Source organism: Leopardus geoffroyi, chromosome C1 (genome assembly GCF_018350155.1).
Source record: "Leopardus geoffroyi isolate Oge1 chromosome C1, O.geoffroyi_Oge1_pat1.0, whole genome shotgun sequence".
Lineage (NCBI taxonomy): Eukaryota > Metazoa > Chordata > Mammalia > Carnivora > Felidae > Leopardus > Leopardus geoffroyi.
The window spans coordinates 33,448,997-33,471,565 of NC_059328.1; the positions used below are offsets into that span (position 1 = coordinate 33,448,997).

The window sequence follows — 22,569 nt, forward strand, 5'->3', positions numbered from 1 at the left end:
CGGGCTCAGGCGGTGCCCCTCAGCCCTGATGGCCAATGGCCAGGGAACACAGAAGCTCCGCCCACAGGCCTCTATGCGCATGCTCTTCCGCCTCGCGCCGCGGCTGGGGACGCAGGGAGGTTTGGCTGTTGTCATGTGGGACGCCGAGACGCCGGGGCAGTCGGGGGTAGTCCCCGCAGACCAAAGAGTTCAGCCGGCTACAGGTCGGGGAGGTACGCAGGGCGGGAGTCCGAGCGGGGAAAGAAGCCCTCACGGAGCAGCTAGTCTCCCGGGCTGCGCGGGAGGCCGAGGGCGGGCGCTCACGGGCTGTGTTCCTGGGTATGTGTCGCAGGAGCCCTGGTGGAGCTCACCCCGACCCCCGGAGGCCTGGCCCTAGTGAGCCCCTACCACACCCACCGGGCCGGGGACCCCTTAGACCTCGTGGCGCTCGCAGAGCAGGTGCAGAAGGTGAGGAGGCGCGGCTTGGGGAAGTAAAGAACCGTTTTGGTTCACGTTTGGCCCTGCATCTTGAGACTGGGACCTCACAGCCAAAGCCAAAGCGAAAGCCATTTGCTTTTTGTCTCCATTTTACAACTCGGGAAAACTGATTGTCATTGAGGGTCGGTAGTCTGACTCGCACTCTGAGCTTCTGAGACCAAAGGCTCCATCTGCAATATGAGTGCCCATAATCTCCTTTCGTGGGAAGTTTTTTTAAAAAATTTTTTTTTTTTAACGTTTATTTATTTTTGGGACAGAGAGAGACAGAGCATGAACGGGGGAGGGGCAGAGAGAGGGGGAGACACAGAATCGGAAACAGGCTCCAGGCTCTGAGCCATCAGCCCAGAGCCGGACGCGGGGCTCGAACTCACGGACCGCGAGATCGTGACCTGAGCGAAGTCGGACGCTTAACCGACTGCGCCACCCAGGCGCCCCATCCTTTCGTGGGAAGTTTTGCACAGCACTTTGAATATTCAGTATTTCTTTTTTTTTTTTTTTTTCAACGTTTATTTATTTTTGGGACAGAGAGAGACAGAGCATGAACGGGGGAGGGGCAGAGAGAGAGGGAGACACAGGACCGGAAACAGGCTCCAGGCTCTGAGCCATCAGCCCAGAGCCTGACGTGGGGCTCGAACTCACGGACTGCGAGATCGTGACCTGGCTGAAGTCAGCCGCTTAACCGACTGCGCCACCCAGGCGCCCCTGAATATTCAGTATTTCATTTGGGCCTCAGGACAGCCCTGTAAGGTAGGCAGTACAGAAGTTACTCTTCCCATTTGACTCGTGAAGAGAAGTTTCCATGCAAGTGTCAGATTACTCTAACGGATTCTGCAGGGATGCATAGTCCACTTACTTTAAACCGCTTCCCATTAGATCGTTATCTGTGCCCTGAACGCTTTTAGAACGTAACATCTTTTAGAAGGACAGGGACTTTTTGAAATTTATTTTCATTTAATTAATTTATTTATTTTTTTCCCAACGTTTATTTATTTTTGGGACAGAGAGAGACAGAGCATGAACAGGGGAGGGGCAGAGAGAGAGGGAGACACAGAATTGGAAACAGGCTCCAGGCTCTGAGCCATCAGCCCAGAGCCCGACGCGGGGCTCGAACTCACGGACCGCGAGATCGTGACCTGGCTGAAGTCGGACGCTTAACCGACTGCGCCACCCAGGCGCCCCATTCATTTAATTTATTTTTAAAATTTATATCCAAGTTAGCATATAGTGCAACAATGATTTCAGGAGTAGATGCCTTAATGCCCTTTACTCATTTAGTCCCATCCCCCCTCCCACAACCCCTCCAGTAAACTTGTTTGTTCTCCATATTTAAGAGTCTCTTATGTTTTGTGCCCCTCCCTGTTTTTATGTTATTTTTGCTTCCCTTATGTTCATCTGTTTTGTATCTTAAATTCCTCATATGAGTGAAGTCATATGATATTTGTCTTTCTCTGACTGGCTAATTTCACTTAGCATTATACCCTCCAGTTCCATCCACATAGTGGCAAATGGCAAGATTTCATTCTTTTTGATTGCTGAGTAATACTCCGTTGTATATATATACCACATCTTCTTTATCCATTCATCCATCGATGGACATTTGGGCTCTTTCCATACTTTGGTTATTGTTGATAGTGCTGCTATAAACATTGGGGTGCATGTGTCCCTTCGAAACAGCATACCTGTATACTAGAAGGACAGGGACTCTTAAATTTTGTCTTGTGTTCTCATTCACTGGGCACAACATTCCCAAGCCCAGTGCTTACGCATTCATTGCCAAGAGAATAAGGAGGAAATGTGAAATAACAAAAAGCGTCAGAAATTTTGACACGTGTGTGTTAATCCCACTGTTGATAATAACTTGCACTGTAACTTAAGGGAAATTACTTTCCTCTGGACTTCAGCTTCTTCATCTGTAAAATGCAGGGTTTCAACTAGGAAAGTTCCTAGATCCAAAGCTGCGAAAAACCAAATTCCATCTAATTTTTTTTTATAAATTTTTTTTAATGTTTATTTTTGAGACCGAGAGAGACAGAGCATGAACGGGGGAGGGTCGGAGAGAGAGGGAGACACAGAACCTGAAACAGGCTCCAGGCTCTGAGCTGTCAGCACAGAGCCCGACCCAGGACTCGAACTCACAGACTGCGAGATCATGACCTGAGCAGAAGTTGGTTGCTTAACCCACTGAGCCACCCAGGTACCCCTCCATCTAATTTTTACCAAGACTTCCAGTTGTAGAACCCTCTTCAATATGTACAGATAAAGGGCCCTGCTGCTTTAAAGCTTCTGATATTCCTCTCACCCTTGTGTGCACTATCACATTTGGCTTTGGTTATATTCAAAGAAAGGTCTTTATTTTGTTCAAAATATTTAATAATTAATGTGCTCAAATTCCCTCACAGAAACACCTCTGTACTTCAGGTTTTGTTTTTTTTTTTTTAATTTGAGAAGTATTCAAATGCTTAGGAAAGTGCTTTTGATTCAAACTTAGTGACTTGTCTTTTCTAGAGAGGTGGGAAGCAAAGCATAACTTTTATAGATTAGGAGAATACCATGTGTCTGTTTAACTGGATCACTTGTTGGGAGGGAGGCAACTAGGCCCAAAGCTTGGGCAAACATTTTCATGGCTTACTGAGTGACCATCATATTTATTACAATGGCTTGAAACAAAAAAAAAAAAGAAGATGGAACACAGTTTTTGCCCTTCAGCGTATGATCTAGTAAAATACAGAGGATGCATTATGGTGCTGCCTCCTTTTTTCCAATATTATCAATATTGAGCAGCTGGAATAAAAACACTAGAAACAAACAGATTGAATCAAGCATATTTACTGTTTGTGTCCTGAAATGTACTTTGTAGCAGGACTGACTGCTGCCATGCCATTTTGGTATTGATGTGTGTTTAGAATGCTCTAGAGGTCTGGTATTAAGGCAGAAATTTGGAATCAGACTGATCTGTGTTCAAATCTTCAACTGCCATTTATTAGCTGTTTTTAACCCTTGGACAGGTTGCTTTACCTCTCTGGGTATAATTCCTAAAATGAGACTGAAGTTATCATCTCCAACTTCATAAGGTATTATAAAAATTAAGTTAGATAATATATGTGAAGGGCCTCAGAATGATTGGGGCCAGTAATTAGAAGTACTCTTTAGTAATTAGAAGTGTTTAGTAATTAGAAGTACTCTTCTCATTTCTGTCATGAATTAGACTGTTTTGTTTACAGGGGACAGATTTGCTGCCACCACCTTAAGAAGAAGATTAATAATGAGGCCACTCCTAACCTAGAACTCTCTTAGCTCTAGAAACCACCTGCTTTCTCTTTGGCCACCAGGTGCCTCACTGTCCTTGGAACAAAATGCAGTACTTTCACCATGGGCCATAAGGCCTTGCATGATCTGGTCCCTGCCCCCTTACTGACTACTCATTAACTACTGCCCCTCGCTAACTGCCTTTCAGACATAACTTCTCCAGTTTTTGTTGCATGGCTGGCCCTTTCTTTTCTTCAGACCCAAGTCAAATGTCACATCTTCAGTGAGGCCTTCTTGTCTATTGAAGGTTATACTCCACTCCATCCAGATGATGCTATTATTAAATTGAATATGGGTACCTGGTGGCTCAGTCAGTTAAGCATCTGACCTTGGCTCAGGTCATGATCTCATGGTTTGTGAGTTCGAGCCCCACATCCAGCTCTCTGTGTCAGCAAAGAAACCACTTCAGATCCTCTGTTCCCCCTCTCTCTCTGCCCCTTCCCAGCTTATGCTCTCTCTCTCTCTCTAAAAAAAAAAAAAAAAAAAAAAAAAAGTAAACAGGGGCACCTGGGTGGCTCAATTGGTAAGTGTCTGACTTCAGCTCAGGTCATGATCTCCTGGTTCACGAGTTTGAGCCCCCACATCGGGCTCTGTGCTGACAGCTCAGAGCCTGGAGCCTGCTTTGGATTCTGTGTCTCCCTCTCTCTCCCTGTTCCGCCCCCACTCATGCTCTGTCTCTGTCTCTTAGAAATAAATAAACATTAAAAACAAACACACACACACACATTAAAATAAATAAATAAATAAATTGAATTTGCATCTAGCCTGCTCATGCATGCCAATCCCTGCGGTGCTTACCACTACCTATTAAACCAGTTACTCCACTCACTTGTTACCTCTGATCTGCTTCTACCACATAATTCTGGTTATTTTCTTCATAATAGCACATCATTATTCTGAGTCCACATAATACTAGCTCTAATGGTCTTTCTTGTTGGTGTCTGTATCTCTCACCAGAGCTGTGTTATGCATTATGGTAGCCTCTAACCACATATGGTTGTTGAGCATTTGGGCTATATGGTTAATGCAGCCGAGAAACTGGATTTTAAATTTTATGTAATTTTAACAATTTACATTTTAAAATGTGATAATTGATTCAATTATTGGACACTTTTGAAGTATATTTGGAACAAGCTGAGTATGTGAACTGACCCTTTTAAATGCAAATTTTATGAAGTTTACCGATTGAGTATTTCTTTTAATTTTTTTTAATGTTTGTTTATTTTTGAGAGAGAGAGAGAGCACGCACGAGCAGGAGAGGGGCACAGAGAGAGGGAGACACAGATTCTGAGGCAGGCTCCAAGCTCTGAGCTGTCAGCATAGCACCTGATAGGGGGCTCAAACCCACAAACTGTGAGATCATGACCTGAGCCGAAGTCAAACGCTTAACTGACTGAGCCACCCAGGTGCCCCAGATTGAGTATTTCTCACGATAATTTGGTATCTCAATTGATAGTATGAGTGTAAAATATAAGTATATACTTAGTATGAAATGTAAAGTATCTCATTAAAATTTTTTATACTGATTGCATGTTGGAATAATGTTTTTTGATGTATTGGGTTAAATAAAATATAATTAATTTTACTTATTTCTTTTTATTTTTAACACAGCTGCTAGAAAATTAAAAATTTACTACTTTGGGGTACCTGGGTGGCTCAGTTGATTAAGCAACTGACTCTTGGTTTCGGCTCAGGTCATGATCCCACAGTTTGTGGGATTGAGCCCCTCATTGAGTTTTGTGCTGACAGTGGAGCCTGCTTGGGATTCTCTTTCTCTCTTGCTTTCTCTGCCTCTCTCCCACTCGTGCTTTCTTTCAAAATAAATAAACATTAAAACAATTACATATTTTACTTCATATTCTGAAGGACAGTGCATTAGGCTGCAATCTTGATGGAGGTAGGGACTTCTTTCTCCTGTTTCTAGTATGTCCAGGGCCTGGCATGATGTCTCATACACAGTGGTTGCTCAATCTCTATTTGTGGAGCAGATAAATGATTGACTCTGTTGACTCCATTGTTTTATTCTCATGTGATGCTGGCTTATACCTGACTTTTACCTTGAGCTTCCTCAACTCACCAGCAATTTCTCTTAATATTTCTTTTTTGTATTTTTATTAAAATAAAATTTAAAAATATATAATATACATATATAATTATATATAATATATATTAATTATGATAATATATAATTACATATATTATATAATATGTTATATTATTATAATATATCTTTAAATATATTACAAAATATTTGTAATAAATTTAAATTAAAAAAATTTTTTAATGTCTATTTTTGAGAGACAGAGCATGAGGGGGGAGGGGCAGAGAGGGAGACATGGAATTGGGATCAGGCTCTAGGCTCTGAGCTTTCAGCACAAAGCCCGACATGGGGCTTGAAACCACGAAGCCTCAGTTGGAGGCTTAACTGACTGAGCCAATCCAGATGCCCCTAAAAAAATTTTTTTTAATGTTTATTTATTTTTGAGAGACAAGAATGTGAGTGGGGGAGGGGCAGAGAGGGAGGGAGGCACAGAATCCTAAGCAGGCTCCAGGCTCTGACTTGTCAGCACAGAACCTGCCGTGGGGCTCGGACTCATGAACTGTGAGATCATGACCTGAGCCAAAGTCAGACGCTTAACCGCCTGAGCCACCCAGGCACCCTCTTGATATTTCTTAGTTTGAGTTTAATCTCGTAATTTCTTCTTCTTAACTTGCTGTATACCCCTAGACATTAATCAGGTTTTCTTGATAGTAAGCTGGAAGTCTTTGACAGATTTCTGATGCCCGAGTGATAATCCTTCCCATTGGTCACACCAGTCTCTCTGGTTTTGAAAAGTGTTTGATTTATTTTAAGCAATTTCCATTGCCTTCATTTGCACTTCCTAGCACAAGACAGGAAGTCTTATGTGCACAATATAACATTGTTTCAGATCTACATCCTAGTATAGTCTTTAAAGGCTCAGTGGGTAGTTAGAGCATGTGACTCTGGATTTCACTGTCGTGAGTTCGAGCCTCACATTGGGCCTGGAGCCTACTTAAAAAAAACAAGAAAGCATTTGAAGTAACAATTAGGAAGGCAAATATAAGTTAAAATATAACTAGGTATGATGTAAATAATTCAGCTGCAGCAACGGTCAGATTAATAGGTCCTTCCTATATATAGCTAGATTCCTACATAACAGGTGATAAGAACTTTATCACAAGTGTCTTTTTATTTTAAGACCCATCCCAGATCTCAGAAGTATTTAAACATGAGAAAAATAAATGGAGACCTGAGGAATAAGTGTGTTTATTTGGGCAAAGAGTAAGAGGGGAAGTATTTTCTGTTGAGGAGAGGGCATATTCCGTACATGTGTTAGCATGTGAGAGTAGACCATGTTAGAGGACTGAAGAAGGTGCAGAGTGACTGGAATACAGAGGGTAGAAAGCTCTGGGACGTAGAAAAGAAGGAGGACTTAGTTCTGCTGTGTGGGGTCCTGGCAGGGTGAGCTTCTTATAAACAGTGCTATTTGAGTTGGGTGGGAACTGGGTGAGATGAGTGCGAGTTCCCAGGACTGTGTTGAGGCTAGGAAGGGTATTTAAGGCCTAAGCGAGGCTGTTGAGGTAACTCGTCACTCTGAGCTCTAAATACGAACATTGTCGAAGTCTTATCCTTTTTCCACCCACAGTTTGGTTTTGTCTCACCTGTAGGCTGATGAATTCATCCGAGCAAATGCCACCAACAAACTAACAGTCATAGCTGAGCAAATCCAACATTTACAAGAACAAGCCAGGAAGGTGAGTAACATGTAACAGCTTTTAGGTAGGGACTCCTTTTCCTCATTTAATTCACAGGTCTGCCTGGTCTTACTTATAATCGTTAAACTATTTTGTCTTGCTTATAATCGTTAAACTATTTTGTCTTCAGGACCTCCTAGAAATATAGAAGTGTTGAGCAAAATAGAGTAAGCCCAAGAAGTTAGGTATGAGGTAAGCTTTTTCACTGGGAGACAGTTTCAGTGAAGTAAAGCATTTTGAGGGGAAAAACATGTTCTCAGTTTTAAAAGAAATGTACATACTGCAGAAAAATAGGAAAGAAATTTAAAAGGCACTCAAAGCCAGTGACGTTCACTAATGCAATTCTTCTAAAGGCATTTTTACAGTCTAGTAGCATAGTCTAATTTTTGTCTCCTCAGAATCATCTGGGTCCTAGTAGTGACTGTGTGCTATGGGGGAGCAATTCCTAAGCATTGATTGGGATAATCACTGAGTGTGCCTGTTATGTCCAATACTTAATTTGTTACATCTCTGTGGTTCTTAGGTACTGGAAGATGCTCGCAGAGATGCCGACTTGCACCATGTAGCTTGTAATATAGTAAAAAAACCTGGCAACATTTATTACCTTTATAAACGGGAAAGTGGTCAGCAGTATTTTTCTATTATTTCTCCAAAGGTAAGAACATGTATTTTTGCGCAGAAATCTACTCTGGTCTTTGAGAAACTCTTGGCATATGTGCGTGAAGATGTAGGCATAAGGGTTTGTAAATGGCCTTCTAGTAAATTGGAGGTTTTCGTGAGCCCTGGCATGACTCTTAAAAAATATACATGAAAAACACAATTAAATTATCTCACAGTCATTATCTCTGTTAAGGGAGGTATCTGATGTGTAATGCAGTGAGGATGATTCTGACTGGTCTGAAGTGAAAACCCAAAAAAGAAATTTGTGGCATACAATGAGGAAATGAGGGGAGCCTGGGTGGCTCAGTGGGATAATGATTCTTGGTTTTGGCTCAGGTTATGATCTCACTGTTTGTGGGTTCAAGCCCTGCATCAGGCTCTGCACTGACGGCTCCGGAGCCTGCTTGGGATTATCTGTCTCCCTCTCTCTGTGCCCTTTCCCCGCTTGCTCTCTGTCTCTCTCTCTCAAAATAAGTAAGTAGACATTTTAGAAAATGAGGAAATAAGCTCAATTTCTTTACCTTCTACCCTGATGAGAACTGACTCCTTTGCCTTCTTTAGGAATGGGGGACAAGTTGTCCACATGACTTCCTTGGCGCCTACAAGCTCCAGCATGACTTATCCTGGACTCCGTATGAGGATATTGAGAAGCATGATGCTAAAATCAGCATAGTGGACAGGTTGCTAAGCCAGCCAGCGGCCCTGCCTCCAAGCACTGAACCCGCCTTCCAGGGACTGACTGACTGAGAGAGGTCTCTGACAAACAGCTCTCACAGCAAGGACTTACCACTATCACCTCCTTGTTGCCCTCATTTTCTGCGTTGATGGGAGGGGGCATGAGAATTGAAGTCTTGTGGGGGAATCATGCACTTCTTGAAAGGAGACCCTGTGCGCATATAAATGCTGTCGTAATTACTTTCAGTTCCGATGGTAATGAATCATACCAGACCCAACCAGTCACTTTCAGAGTACTGGCCAGTGTACTTTCCTTCTCCTTTATCTCCATCTGTTCTCCCGTAAGTCAGAGCATTGGAGAAAGAGGGGTGTCTTCTACCCACATAAAGGTTGGCGAGGCATTTTCCAGAGAGGACTGTTTTTAGTCTTATTGTAACTGGAAGTGTTTGAGATTGGGTTGAGGTTGAACATAGGGGGGAAAGAGAGAGAGAGAGAGGCAAACCATAAAACAAACTTTAACAATAGGGAACAAACCGAGGGTTCATGGAGGTGGGTTGGGGATGGGCTAGATGGATAATGGGGATTAAGGAGGGCACTTGTGATGAGCACTGGGTGTTCTATGTAAGTGATGAATCACTAAATTCTACTTCTGAAACCAATATTACATGATATGTTAACTAGAATTTAAATAAAAACTTGAAACTTAAAACAGATTGGGTTGAGGCTGTTGAGCAGTTAGTGTAGCTCCAACTTCAGATGCGTCTGGGAACAGGAATGTTGCGTAATGGAGGATGATGAACAGCTCGGCTTGCCTGGGCTAGACAGTGTGTGATTCTGGTATTTTTGCACTCTTGCGGAAGTGTGGCTTGCCTGTTTTGCTCTTCCTGCCTACTTTGAGTGACTGGAGATTCTGGGGCAGCAACAATGGACAGGTTTGGGGAAGGTCTACCTGTAACCTCACAGAATTCTAGACTTGGAAGAGATGTGGGAGGCTGCCGCGGACCACTGTATGGATCTGTGCTGTAGCCTTGCTGAAGAGGAGATCCAGAGTTTAGCCATCTGCAGCAGGCCAACTCCATTTAAATGGCAACCTCAAACTATTGTGGAAGAGGGGCAGTGGGTGAGAAACAAGAAAAAGAGCCAACCTGTTGATCATGAGTTAATTCAGATTGAAACTGATTTTGACCTGAATTACCCAATAATTTAGCAGAGGCTTTTTAGCTGAGTTCCTCTAGTTCTCATTCTAACTAGACTCTTGTGGGACTCTACCTCACCTCGTGTGTTCAGTGGAATTAACTAAATTTACAGCATATCCAGTGTGGCTGTACTTCAGTGCCATATATCTTATCACAGTCTGCTGTAACCACAGTTGCCCAAGTTCCTTTCTGGGTATGGATGTCTCTTGTGCTGATCTGCTTGGTAATATCCTAACCCCATCCTAGTTTTCATGGCCTTTCCTCATAAGGTGTATTTCTTGTTAGCTGTAAAATGGTTCATGAAGGCCTCACACAGAATGGGGCTAGAACCTGACAGGGCCACCCAGGTGATACTTGGTCATTCGTTTCACGGGGGGATGCCTGTGGGGTCAGCTGCAAAAGCCTATGATGGGGATGGTGTAGGGGACACACACACACACACACACACACACACACACACACACACACTTTAGTGGTATGATAGTTGGTTATGTAAGTTTCCCAGGTTTTCAAAAGGTCCTGACCTGCATGGTAATGACACATTCTGAGTAGGTGTTTATTAGTTATCTGTTGCTGCATAAATTACCAGAAACTTAGTGGCTTAAAACAACACACATTTATGATTTCATAGTTTCTATGGGTCAGGAGTTCAGGCACACTTAACCTGGGCCCTCTGCTTCAAGGTTTTTCACAGGCTGCGTTCTGATTATTGGCCAGGACTGGGTTCTCATCCAAAGGCTGGAGAAGGGTCTGTTTCCAAGCTAACTTAAATTTTGGCCCAATTTTAATTCCTCCTGTTGGACTAACATTGTTAATTCTGTTTACCCATAGACTATTAACCAGAAACTGACTTCAGTTCCTTGCCACGTGGGTCTCCCCAACATGGCAACTTTCTTTATCAAAGCCAACAAGGATGAGTCTGCCAGCAGGATGGAAGTTACAGCTTTGTGTATTCTAATCACGGGAGTGACATCTCATGCTTTTGCTGTATTCTGTCCATTAGAAGCAAGTCCTAGGCAAGCCCACACTCAAAGGAGGGAATTAAACGAAGGCGTGAATACCAGAAGGCAGAAATCATCAAGCAGATCTTAGAATCTCTGCCACAGTGCTTAGCTGAGAGGGAGAAAAGAAGGTTCTTGGGTAAAAGAGGCAGTATTACAAAGTGGTTAAGCATGGTAGTGGTAAAGTCACAGATCGGAACTGGACTCTGCTCTGACAAAATAACTTCCCCAGCTAGCATCCCTGCTTCCTCCTGTATCCTTCTCCAATCCATTCTGCAAAAAATCAGCAACTTGATCTTTTTAAAATCCAAATCTCCCTCACTCTTTACATTTCCTAACCACTCTAGAGCAAAAAGAGCAGTGGTTAAAAAAAAGTTCTTCTGTTCAATAAGGTGCGTTCCCTGCACTGACCACCAGGTAGTGCCATTGCTCTTTGCTACTTCTGCCAATTACCAAACTTAGGGAAAGTCAGTGGCAATGTGAAATGACTTTGGAGGTAGCACCTCTGAGTGGGGGGGATCTAGGACCCCTTGGTTATATACAGTAACCACTTTTCATTCACCCATCCATCTACCCATTCAACAATTTTAGAAGTATTAAGTGCCTTCTAGGTTCCATGTTCTGGAGAATAACACAGCTGAATTAAACAGGCACCTATTCCCAAGAAGCTCACAGTCTAGTAGGGGAGGAACCAAATCAACAATTACAGTGTGGTATAAAAAAGACTATGATAGTGGCATGTAGGATATGGAGCACCACGGAAGGATACCTAACAGCTTGGAGAATTTAGGAAGACTTTGTGGAAGAGCAGACACCAGCTTATGTGTTGAAAAACAAGAGTTAGAGCTTGTTTGGACACTCTCACCTGTCCTCTAGAGAAAGACTGTCTTTGGAATTAGGAGTAGGGTTCATTTTTGGATGTTTGTGAGTGAAGAAAGGGATATCCATTTTAACAAGCCATGTCAACCAAACTAGTCCTGGCAGTCAGGAGGGCTAGAGTGAGGTACGACCTGGCTAGAAAATTCTTTCTCCTCCTCCTCCTTCTCCTCCTCCTCCTCCTCCTCCTTCTTCAGAGAGAGGGGGAGAGAGAGAGAGAGCGCAGGGGGTGGAGGGGGAAGAAGAGAGAGAATCTTAAGCAGGCTCCATGCTGAGCCCCCGACGTGGGCTTGATCCTACAACCTTGAGATCATGACCTGAGCTGAAATCAAGAGTCAGAAGCTCAACTGACTGAGCCACCCAGGTTCCCCTAGAAGACTCTTACTTCTAGTAGCTAAGAGATAAGTAGATGAAGAAGGGGAGGAAAAGCAATTCCAGACTAGAAGCAATATGACATTTGGAAAATTTCAGCCAGTTTAAAGTGAAGAATGTGGGCCAGGGGCTATGGGAAAAGGGTTAATTGAAAGATTTGGGGGTACGTAGCTGGCAATATTGGCCTTTTAGAAATCTGTTTGGGCGTTAGAAGATGAGTGGAGGGAAGACCATTAGGAGCTTCCATCCCTAATCCAGGCAAGAGAGGACGGAGGCCTGAACTAAGGTAGCAGTGATGGAATGAGATATATAATTTCATCAGTTGTAAGGTGTACTTTTCTTCCCCCACATTTTAATATCTCTGAAACTCGGATGCTTCTAAAAGTCAGTGACACGTCGTAGTTTAAGTGGCAGCACTTTGTCCTTTCTCAGAGCTGCATAACATAATGCTGTGTCTTACAATGGTTGGGGTCTTGGATTTGATAAAGCTTGGCATTTTGAAGGTACAATCGATTGCAGCTTGTTAAATAATAAGATGTCGGGGGATGAGTGAGAAGAAAGTCTTAGGTAATGCTTGAATTTCTGGCTTGAATGCTGATACGGACGTTGGGGATCCACGCAACAAAATACGGAAGTGGAAGACATCCTGATATTTCCCAGAATAATGAGCAATCTGTGTTTGCTTTATTAATCCACCATGCTGGTCCTGTCCAGGTTCACTAGGTGTGAATAGCACCTGACTGTACTTGTCTCTCTCCACCCTAGCTGTCTGGAAGGAGGTTTGCTGTGTCTTAACCTTCTCAAGTTATCAGTCAGTCCACCAGTATTGGGAGTATTGGTATCGTAGATGCAAAGATGACAAATACTGCTTAGTGAGCTTTTATTCTGCCAAGCATATCCATTACCTGATTGAATTTTCATATAACCAACTATCTATGAGGTATATTGTATTCCTGTTTTAGAAAATGGAAACATCTGCTCAAAGATTAAGCAACAGGCCCATGGTTATAGTGATAGAGAGTGGTATGGCTCAGACTCAAACCGTCCTGTTGGATTCAAGTCTGAGCATAACCAGCCCTAGAGGATTCTGACATAGAGGTGTAAGAAAGTTAAATACCAAAGTGACAGAGGAAGATGTGCATATGGAATACCATAGGAGTAGTTCACTGGGATGTGTAGTGATGAGCACACAGGGCATGTATATCACGGCCCGGAGAAGTTAAGTAACTTACCTAAGGACATAACTCATAAGCAGTGGAGCCCATGTTCCTGGCACTAAAGCCTGTGCAAACCCCCCAGGCACAAGATAGGGTTCATCCCCTTAAAGAGCTGGAGATTGGGAGGAAGGAGGTGCTCAGTGCCTGGAGTGATTATTTCTAAAGTACCTTTGATTCAGTGGACCAGCCTCTAGTTGAAAGCTTTGTCTTCATTTTGATTTGGAATATTACCATCTCCTGCTTTTTTCCAACCTCACTGACTACACCTTTTCTGTCTCCTGACATCTAGCTTTTGGATTGCTCTGGGGCCTATTCCTTAGCCCTCTTTTCTATTAGGTGATCTAACCCATTCCCACGGATTACATACCCCCCATACGCTCTTGACGCACTTACATGTCTCCAACCCTGCTCTCTCCTGAGCTTCATGCAGGCTTACTTACCCAACAGCCTCACTTGATGTCACAATAAACCTAACATGTCCAAAATGAGTCTGGAATTCTGCCCCAAGCGTGTTTCATTGCCAGTCCTCTCCACTGCCATCAACACCTAGCTCACTGTTTTGGAGGCCAGAAATCTAAATCATCCTCGATTCTGTTTGTTCTTCCTGTACCAGTCAGCAGGTCTTCTCAGCTGTCTTCAGAATATATCCCACATCTGACTGCTTCTCACCACTTCCACCCGTACCCCTAGGGCCAGACCACCGCGGTGTCTCTGGCCTGGACTAATGCAGTGACTTCCCAGCAAACCTCCCTGCCCCGGTGCTCACGGTGCTTCAGGCTAGCTCCACAGAGACTGGTAGCATTGTCCTTTATTATTGTTATTTTTAAATGTTTAATTATTTATTTTGAGAGAGAAAGAGCCTGAGTGGGGAGGGGTAGAGAGAGGTGGAGAGAGAGATCCCAAGCAGGCTCCATGCTGTCAGCACAGAGCCCAATGTGGGGCTTGATCTCACCAACCGTGAGATCATGACCGGAGCCCAGATCAAGAGTTGGACGCTTAACCGACTGAACCACCCAGGTGACCCCCGGTAGCGTTGTCCTTTAAAAATATAAATTGGGTCCCAACACTTCTCTATAAAGATGATTCAAGAATTTCTCATTACACTTAGACTAGAGCCCAAGCTTTTTTCCAGGATTCTGTGTGGTCTTGCCACGTTCCTGCTGACCTTGTCCCTTTAACAAATCAAGCTCATTTCTGCTTCAAAGGCTATACATTTGCTGTTCCACCTGCCTGGAACATTTCCCCCAAGGTCTTTGCATGGTTTGTGGCTTCTCACCATTTAGGTCCCTGCTCAGGTAGCACTGCACTGATTCCTCTGTGAGAGATACCAGCTCGTCTCACGTCAAAATAACTTCTGGCCCTGCCTCGTTTTCCATAGCACTTATCACGAGCAGACATTATTTGTGCCCACACCCGAACGTAAGTTCCGTGAGGACAGAAACAGTGTCTGCCTTGTTTGCTGCTATATCCCTTGCACCTGACATAGTGCCTGGCACGTAATAAATACTCTAATAATGTACGATGGATGGACATCTATAGCTGTGTACTTACTTAGATCCTGTAAAGGATCTAAGTCAATATCACTAATAGAAATGTAACGTGAGTCACATGTATGGTTTTAAATTTTTTAGTAGCTACATTAAAAAATAGAAGCAGGTGATATTAACTTTAATAATACATTTTATCTCACCCAGTATATCCTAAATATTAACACTTCAAATAATACTAAAAAATTATTAGTGTGTTATATATGAAATAACACGCTAATAATTTTTTAGTATTATTCGAATATATATTCCATATATATATTCCACATATATGTATTCCAACTCATAACTCATATATATATATATATTTGAATATTTGAACTGTGGTGTGTATTTTACACATATAGCACATCTCAATTCAGACTAGCCACATTTTAGGCACTTAAGAGCCATATGTGGGGGCGCCTGGGTGGCGCAGTTGGTTAAGCGTCCGACTTCAGCCAGGTCACGATCTCGCGGTCCGTGAGTTCCAGCCCCACGTCAGGCTCTGGGCTGATGGCTCAGAGCCTGGAGCCTGTTTCCGATTCTGTGTCTCCCTCTCTCTCTGCCCCTCCCCCGTTTATGCTCTGTCTCTCTCTGTCCCAAAAATAAATAAACGTTGAAAAAAAAAATTAAAAAAAAAAAAGAGCCATATGTGGCTAGTGGCTACCATATTAATACAAGTGTAGACAGTCTGCTGTTCTTGCTGTCTACTTTCTTGTGAGATTCCAGAACAGAAGGAAGCTAGAAACTTCTGACAGACGGGGACAAGTGTCTTTTGTAGCTATCCCTCCTTCCTCTCCCTCTTCAGAAGGAAGCCTTGGGGATGTCCAGGCTGACAGATGCATGATCGTGTGCTTAGAATAATACTGATAATGACTGAACTTCTACTCTGCGCTAAGCACTTCATATAATCTCATTTAATCCACACAAGAATCCCATTTTACAGATTAGGGAATAGGTTCAGGAAACAAAGTAAGATTTACACATCTGGTAGTGTTAGTGCTGCAACATAAACTTGGTTAAGAGGTAAAGCCAGCATTGCCATTCGTATGCTGTAGTGGTTTTTGTTGTTGTTTGGCTTTTTTTTAGAGAGAGAGAGAGAGAGAGAGAGAGAGAGCAATCACAAGTGGGGGAGAGGAGCAGAAGGAGGGAGAGAAAGAATCGCAAGCAGGCTCCACACCTAGCACAGAGTCCGATGTGGGGCTCAATCTCCCCACCCTGGGATCATGACCTGAGCTGAAATCAAGAGTCAGCCGCTCAACCGACTGAGCCACCCAGGTACCCCAGTAGGCTGTAGTTTGTAATTTGCCACTAATGGTCCATGTGGCATGGACAAATTAAGGTAAATACAAAGGATAGGAGGAAGCTGCCCTGACTCTTGGACTTGTTGCCTCCATTCTGGTTTTCTCTTTTAGTTTCTCAGACACCTTAGGTCTGACTTTAGTGTTAGATTGTGTTCAGGTCTCATTTCCACCAATTATTAAAATCAACGAATCCCCCATTTCCTCTTCTGGAGAGTAGAAACGCTAATGCTAATGTCAAGAGCATTTGAGAAAATCCAGTAAGATGATAATGTGTGTAAAGCACCGTGAACAGGGCCAAAGGCTAGTTGCCACTCAGGACACGCTCCTCTTTCCCCCTCCAGGTTGCTGGGAGAGACAACAGTGTCACAGGACCGTGCAGCTCCGCCCCTTCCCTTGCATCTTCTCCCGTGGGGTCCTGGAAGCCAGCGCTGCTCTGACTCAGCGTTAGGGCAGGTGGGAGGATGTGGGGCAGGTGTTAGAACCTGTGCCTGGGAACCTACCCAGTACTAACAAGCTTCTTTCTGTAGCGCACTATTCATCCAGTTGCCAAATCCAGACACCTCTGAGAAGCTCTTACCTTCTCCCTCTCACACCTCTCCCACACCCTGGGGATTCCTTTCACAATGGCTCCTAGTCCGGCTACTTCCATTCCCTTCCGTTGCTGTCCAGCGAATGCGTCCTTGCTCCAGCCTGCTTCATCTGTCCTGTGGTATTACAGACCCTTCTTCCACGCTGGCTGCCAGAATCATATTTCTAAACCAAACTGACCATGTCATCCATACTTAAACCAACATTCAGGACAGTGTAAATTACTCAGCTTGCCATTCATCTGACAAATACTGGGGTGGGATGGGGTGACTTACCATATGCCAAAGCAGTTCTTACAGGTACAGAAATACAGCAGTGAACCAAACAGCAAAAGCCCTGCTCTAGGGACCCGTCACAGTCTGGACCCCAGCAACCCTTTACAGCCCTGTCTTCCCCAAAGTCCTTCCAGCCCACCTCTCCTGCACCATGCACTCTGCTCTCTGCCTCTCAAGGCTTCCTTTGCTGGCCACGTTGGAGAGACCAGTCCCCTCCTCCTAGATCCCTCCGTTCCCCAAGTTGCCCACAGGGTGGCCTAGGGCTCCTCTGCAAATTGAGGCCCCTCTTCCAGCCAACTAGAGCCCCGCTGCCCCTCCCTTGCCCCTCCTGGATTGTGAGCTAAGAGCCAGGGGTGAGAGGCTTGGGACCTGCGTGGCTCCCCCAGGCCTGTGGTGGCCGCCACCCACCACACAGGAAGCGGGGAAGGAGTGCGGCCCTCACCCCACCCAGGAATGTCTGGTCCCCAGGTAAGCATCCTGACAAAGCGCGTGACCCTCCCAAGATTACTGTCAGCGACCAGGACCCTGTGGGTAAGCGCTGCCCTAGAGCCCAGCCTGCCTCCATCTCTTCCATCTTCTCAGAGGGGGTGTCTTCCTGGGACCCCGGCAGGGCCTGGACAGGACCAAGAACTGGGAGAGGGGGCGTGGCTATCTGTTGGGGGTGTGGTCTGTAGGGCTGAGGGGTGGGGAGCATGCCTAACTAGAGTGGCTGCGCCCCGGAGTCCCTGCGCCTGATGGAGAGCCCTACCTGAGCATGCTCACTGCAGTTTGTGCCCTGGATGCCAGACACAGAAGCTGTGCAGCCTCGGGCCAGGCCGTACCCTTCTGCCCTCTCCTGCCCACAGTCCCCGCGTCTGCAGTTCCCGCTTGCTCACTCCTCTGCCCTCTCTCACCAGCCTCAGGGCTGCCTTCCTTTTCTTCACTTTCTCCCCTCCACTCCCAACCATATCTGACCCAGACACATCACTGCTACTCAAGGTCATTCAGGCATACCCCCAACTGCGACCTCCCTGCCCACTATGCCTCCAGTCACCCCCCCTTCCTCCCGGGGATCCAGCCTCATCGTGCTATTGCACGTTTTACCCCTTTGCCCCTTCATCCTTGGAGCCCCTTCCTAAATGTCACCACATCAGAGAAACCTTTCCCCACTGCCACCGCAGACTCAGTCTGGTGTTCCCTTGTGCGCCCAGAGAAATGGGACAGCGCCTTGCCCGATGTAACACTTGCCGCACTGCCCCTACTCGAATCTACCTCCCCTGCCAGACCCCTTCCTTCTTGGCGATGCAGCCTGGCTCTTGTTCTTTCTGCCCCAGAACATAGTCCTGGGGGTAGCAGGCATCAACAAATGTATCTTAAAATGAGTAAATGGAAGATTGTAGGCATTAGGTAGATGCTGGGTGTGTGGAGGGTCTGGATTGTTGAGAGTTCATTTGAGAGGGCTTCTTGGAGGACAGACTGAACAGGCTTTGGTGCGGGGGAGAGATGTGATTTAGTGCAGTGAGAGGATCCTGGGGAAGCACCAGAGTGACACATTCTACCGATTTAACGATCCCTGAACAACTTCTATTGTCAGGCTTCATGCTGGGCACAGGGGACCTCAGTCTGCACTCATGTTGCTTGCCCTGCAGTCGACAAGGAAGACAAGAGAGGCGGTGCCAGTGTAGAGTGCCGAGTGTCACACGGTGAGCACACGGACATGTGGCAGTGCGGAGGAGGAGTACTCACTCCAGGGGAGAGTCAGCCTTCCCAAAGAGGACCACCGGCCAACCCGAGAGCAGAGGGAGGGCCGGAGCCAGGGGCAGTGGAGAGAGGAGGCTGGGGGCTGAGCCAGCCTCATCATAAGGGCTTGTACGCCAAAGGAAGGAGGTGGACTCCATTCCCGGGGGAATGGGGAGCCACTGACGGGCTTCCGCAAAGTTCGGGAGTGACACGATCTAGTCCTGCAGGCCAATGCTGCGCAACGCCTCAGCTCTGAACCCCTCCTCAGAGAAGTCTTGTCTGAGCCCTCTGTCAGGCTGGACCCTCTTCCATGCTCCCCTGGCAGCCTGATCGACTCCCCTTTTCTGTGCAGGGTTGAACACCTCTCCTGGCCTGAGCTCCTTGAGACACGAGGCCAGGTCTTAATCTGCTCCATGTCCCAAGCACCAGGCGCTCATTCTTGCTCATGACCAAATGTTTGTTGAATGAATGGATTGCTCCTTTCTTGTCTGGATTTCTAGAGCCCTTACTCTCAGGTCCACATCCTTTTACACCCGGAACCTGTGCATTATGTTGAAAATAGCATTTAATTGCGAAAGAGGAGGCCCAATTCAAATCCTGGCTCCATTTCACGGGGCCAAGTCACTTGACTATCTTGAAACCTCAGATTCTTCATCTGTAAGATGGGGTACCATCGTGAACAGAGTCTGGGAGTCCCCACATGCATGCGTGAGTCTTGTGTCCCTGGGTAGACTGTATGCTCCGTGAAGGTGTTCCCCAGCACCTAGTGCAGTCTGAGCTTACAGGGAGCACAGTGCTCAGTCCTGTTGGTTGGTAGACAGCAGAGTGCAGAGTGGAGGGGAAGGAACACCTAAGGTGAAGTTGTAAGCCCTGTCCTGCCACTTCTGTGTGACTTTAAGCAAGGTTCTTCCCCTCTCTAAGTCTTCCTTGCCTCATCTGGCAACTATGGATATTAACCCTCACTTGGCAGACCTCACGGGCCAATGGAAACCATAGACATGAAAATGCTTCATGAATGAAAGAGATGATAGAGTAGATAACCGATCATTAATTAAAAACAAAAAGACAAAAAAACAACTCAAGGAGTACAGATGAGGTGTGCGTGGCAATTGGTAGAAATGCCCCAGGCATCTGCTGACTACCCCTGACAGGCAGAGATGCTGGGTTGCTGCCCTGGCAGCAGCTGGGCTGGGGACAGAGGTGTTTGGTCTTGCTGGGGTCAGCCCTGGGGCCCAGGAGAGACCGGGAGGGAGGGGTTCCTGAGGAGGGACTGAGCAGCTGGCCTTGGCTCTCCTTCCCTCCCGGATTTCTTAGGCAGCGTTCTTCTGTCTTAGGTTTTGAGGGGTCTCAGGAGTCCTGATGGCCTTGGTGAATGGGACCTGCCTGGGGGAGCAGTGAGCCCCTTAGTGCTGCCTGATCAACTCCCAGTTCCAAACTCCCAGTCTAGCCCCCTCCTCCCGGCCTCTGACATCTTGGTGGCAGGGCTTATGGGCCCTAATTTGTCTTAAGTCCAGCCTGGGGCAGAGACAGGGGCTGGGCAGAGGGAGTCTCAGCTTCCTCACCTCTAAAATGAGTGAGGATGAAACGAGAAAGCGGCTGCGACAACACCTCGGAACTTGCGTATTTTATTCAGGTGCAGGATTGCTGTTTATGGGCAGCGTGTTTATGGTGACCAGTGGGGCGTCCCTGTTTCAGGGAGCACTGGGGCTCTTTCTCCCCAAGAAACTTGGTGCCACAGGCCATTTATGTGTATGGAGTGCAGGTTTGGTGTTGGAGGCAAAATAGAGCCGGCCAGGCTATGGAAACAGGCAGGGCCAGTTGATTCCCTGGGCTCTGAGGGGCCCAGGGCAGGGCCGCTTCCTCTTGGGCAGGATGAAACTGCCCCGTGGGGCTGGCCCCCTGAACTCCTCCTTGGCCTCCTACCCCACAGACCGCCTCCTTCCGGACCTGTGCCCCCGGCAGAGGAAACACCAGACTTAGAATCCAGCAGGCAGGATTACCTTTCACTCACTGAGGATGTGATTTGAGCCAATATATCTCCATTTCTCTGAGGCTCAGATTTTGCATTCATCAAATAATGACAGCACCGTCTCCTGAGGTCGTCAGGATCAGGAGAGAGAACAGAGTGAAACGTGCCTTGTGCGCCGTTTTGTGCTGGACGCATTCATCTCTTGTCTCTCATCTCTTCCCCTGTCGGAGCTGGGCCTGATGTTCTGGTTGGGGTCGTCAGAACCAGGACCTCGGGGCACCCCCGCTGCAGCCCCGTCCTTCCGAGGGAAAGAGCAAGGCCTGCAGGACAAGGGAGGCTGACTCTGCAGTGGGTCCCTTTCGTGCTTTCTACCCCTCGGGTAGCCTCTCGCCCCCTGGAACATTCCTGGGGGTGAGGGGCTTGCCCTTTCCCAGTGTTATTTTTTATTCCTGTGGGGCTCCCCTCACAGGAATAAAAAATATGAAAAGTAGCTTTGTAATTTTTTTTTTTAAAGGGCTCACCTATGACAAAAGGCTCATCTCCCAGATAGGGGAAGGGCCCATATCCCTCATACCCTGGGCCATGGGGGTACCAGGAGGGCCAACCGTGGGCTGGAGGGAGGTCTGCACTGTAGGCAAGGGGGCAGACAGAGGGGTTGGAGACTGTGGCTGTACTGGCGTGGGGGCTTTGCTGTTGTGCCTTCCCAAGACACTCATCTTTAGCACCTTGGTCTTTACCTCCTGGTGTCCTCCAGCTACCTCCTGTCTCATTCTAGTCAGTGAAACAGTGTTGGGAGGGTACAGTTCTGGGATGAGGTCCAGGGAACAGGAGCTGCCTGGTCCTGGGAGCCTCTTTTGGGACGCTTTGACCTTGGGAACCCCTGACCCCTCTCCCCGGAGCCCCAGATCCGTGCACCAGGTTCTTCCTGACCAACGACCAGATCCATCTCTATATGAATGAGTTTTCCTGGAAGGACGTTACCAATGCCTTGTCCCTGGCCAACTTGATCCTGGGGCTCTTCTCCATCTTCTGCAGCTTCTGCAAGTAGGTCTGGGGCCCAGGAGGATCTTAGCCAAGAGCTGGAGCCAATGGCATGCAGGGAGGAGTGGGGAGCCTAGATAGCCAGGCACTGAGGCCCAGGATCAACCGGGGGCAGGAGAAAGGGTAGTGATTGGGAGTCAAGAGGCCAAGGTCCTGGCCTCAGCTCTACTACCAGCCTGATATGTGACTTTAGGTCGCATCCCTGAGCCTTGGTTTCTCCATCGTTAAAACAAGGAGCTTGCACTGTGATCTCTAGGTTCCTTCCAGCGGTGGCAGTCCAGAATGGTCTTTATGAGAAAACCAAGAGATTCTATTCTGGTGGCCTTTACATAATCCTTGGGGTAGGCAGGCTATCATGAGAAATTTTTGATTCCTAAATTAGAACTTATGATCTGGGGAATATTTATAGTCAGCACTATTATGGAAAATCTGGGACATGTTTATGGGCCCCTAAAAAGTTGTAAGCAAATTATATTTCTACAAATTGAATCATATTTCAATGCCTTGGCAAATCAGTTCTTTTTTTTTTTTTTTTAATTTTTTTTAACGTTTGTTTATTTTTGAGACAGAGAGAGACAGAGCATGAA

General features: G+C 46.2%; 2 protein-coding genes across 7 annotated transcripts in view; both read left to right on the forward strand.

Moving 5' to 3' along the window:
* Positions 1 to 13: 13 nt before the first annotated feature.
* CC1H1orf50 (chromosome C1 C1orf50 homolog) lies at positions 14 to 9,305 on the forward strand. 2 transcript variants are annotated; one of them, XM_045476934.1, is made up of 5 exons: positions 14 to 212; positions 332 to 447; positions 7,474 to 7,560; positions 8,084 to 8,215; positions 8,782 to 9,305. In XM_045476934.1, exons 1-5 carry the CDS (start codon positions 29 to 31, stop codon positions 8,965 to 8,967), a joined length of 705 nt encoding a protein of 234 aa, XP_045332890.1. In that variant the 5' UTR covers positions 14 to 28; the 3' UTR covers positions 8,968 to 9,305. The 2 variants fall into 2 exon arrangements, with proteins under 2 accessions (XP_045332890.1, XP_045332892.1); XM_045476936.1 differs by having other exon boundaries at positions 14 to 203.
* TMEM269 (transmembrane protein 269) overlaps positions 8,106 to 22,569 on the forward strand; it is a 26,210-nt gene continuing 11,746 nt past the window's right edge. The window contains exons 1-4 of one of the 5 annotated variants that reach the window (XM_045476929.1): positions 8,106 to 8,215; positions 16,732 to 17,784; positions 18,827 to 18,935; positions 21,841 to 21,985. In XM_045476929.1, the coding sequence (XP_045332885.1) occupies positions 17,707 to 17,784; positions 18,827 to 18,935; positions 21,841 to 21,985 (332 nt within the window). In that variant the 5' untranslated portion in view covers positions 8,106 to 8,215; positions 16,732 to 17,706. Of the gene's footprint in view, positions 8,216 to 16,731; positions 17,785 to 17,811; positions 18,936 to 20,902; positions 21,986 to 22,569 lie in introns of those variants that run through there. The other 4 variants (XM_045476930.1, XM_045476931.1, XM_045476933.1 and 1 more) reach the window with 4 other exon arrangements.

What these genes read in the sequence shown, in the direction of transcription:
- CC1H1orf50 (XM_045476934.1), top strand. Translation starts at nt 29, where the DNA reads ATGGCCAATGGCCAGGGAACACAGAAGCTCCGCCCACAGGCCTCTATG. An exon ending in TCGCAGAGCAGGTGCAGAAG is followed by an intron (nt 448 to 7,473) that starts GTGAGGAGGCGC and finishes TCTCACCTGTAG; the next exon opens with GCTGATGAATTCATCCGAGC. An exon ending in TTTCTATTATTTCTCCAAAG is followed by an intron (nt 8,216 to 8,781) that starts GTAAGAACATGT and finishes TGCCTTCTTTAG; the next exon opens with GAATGGGGGACAAGTTGTCC.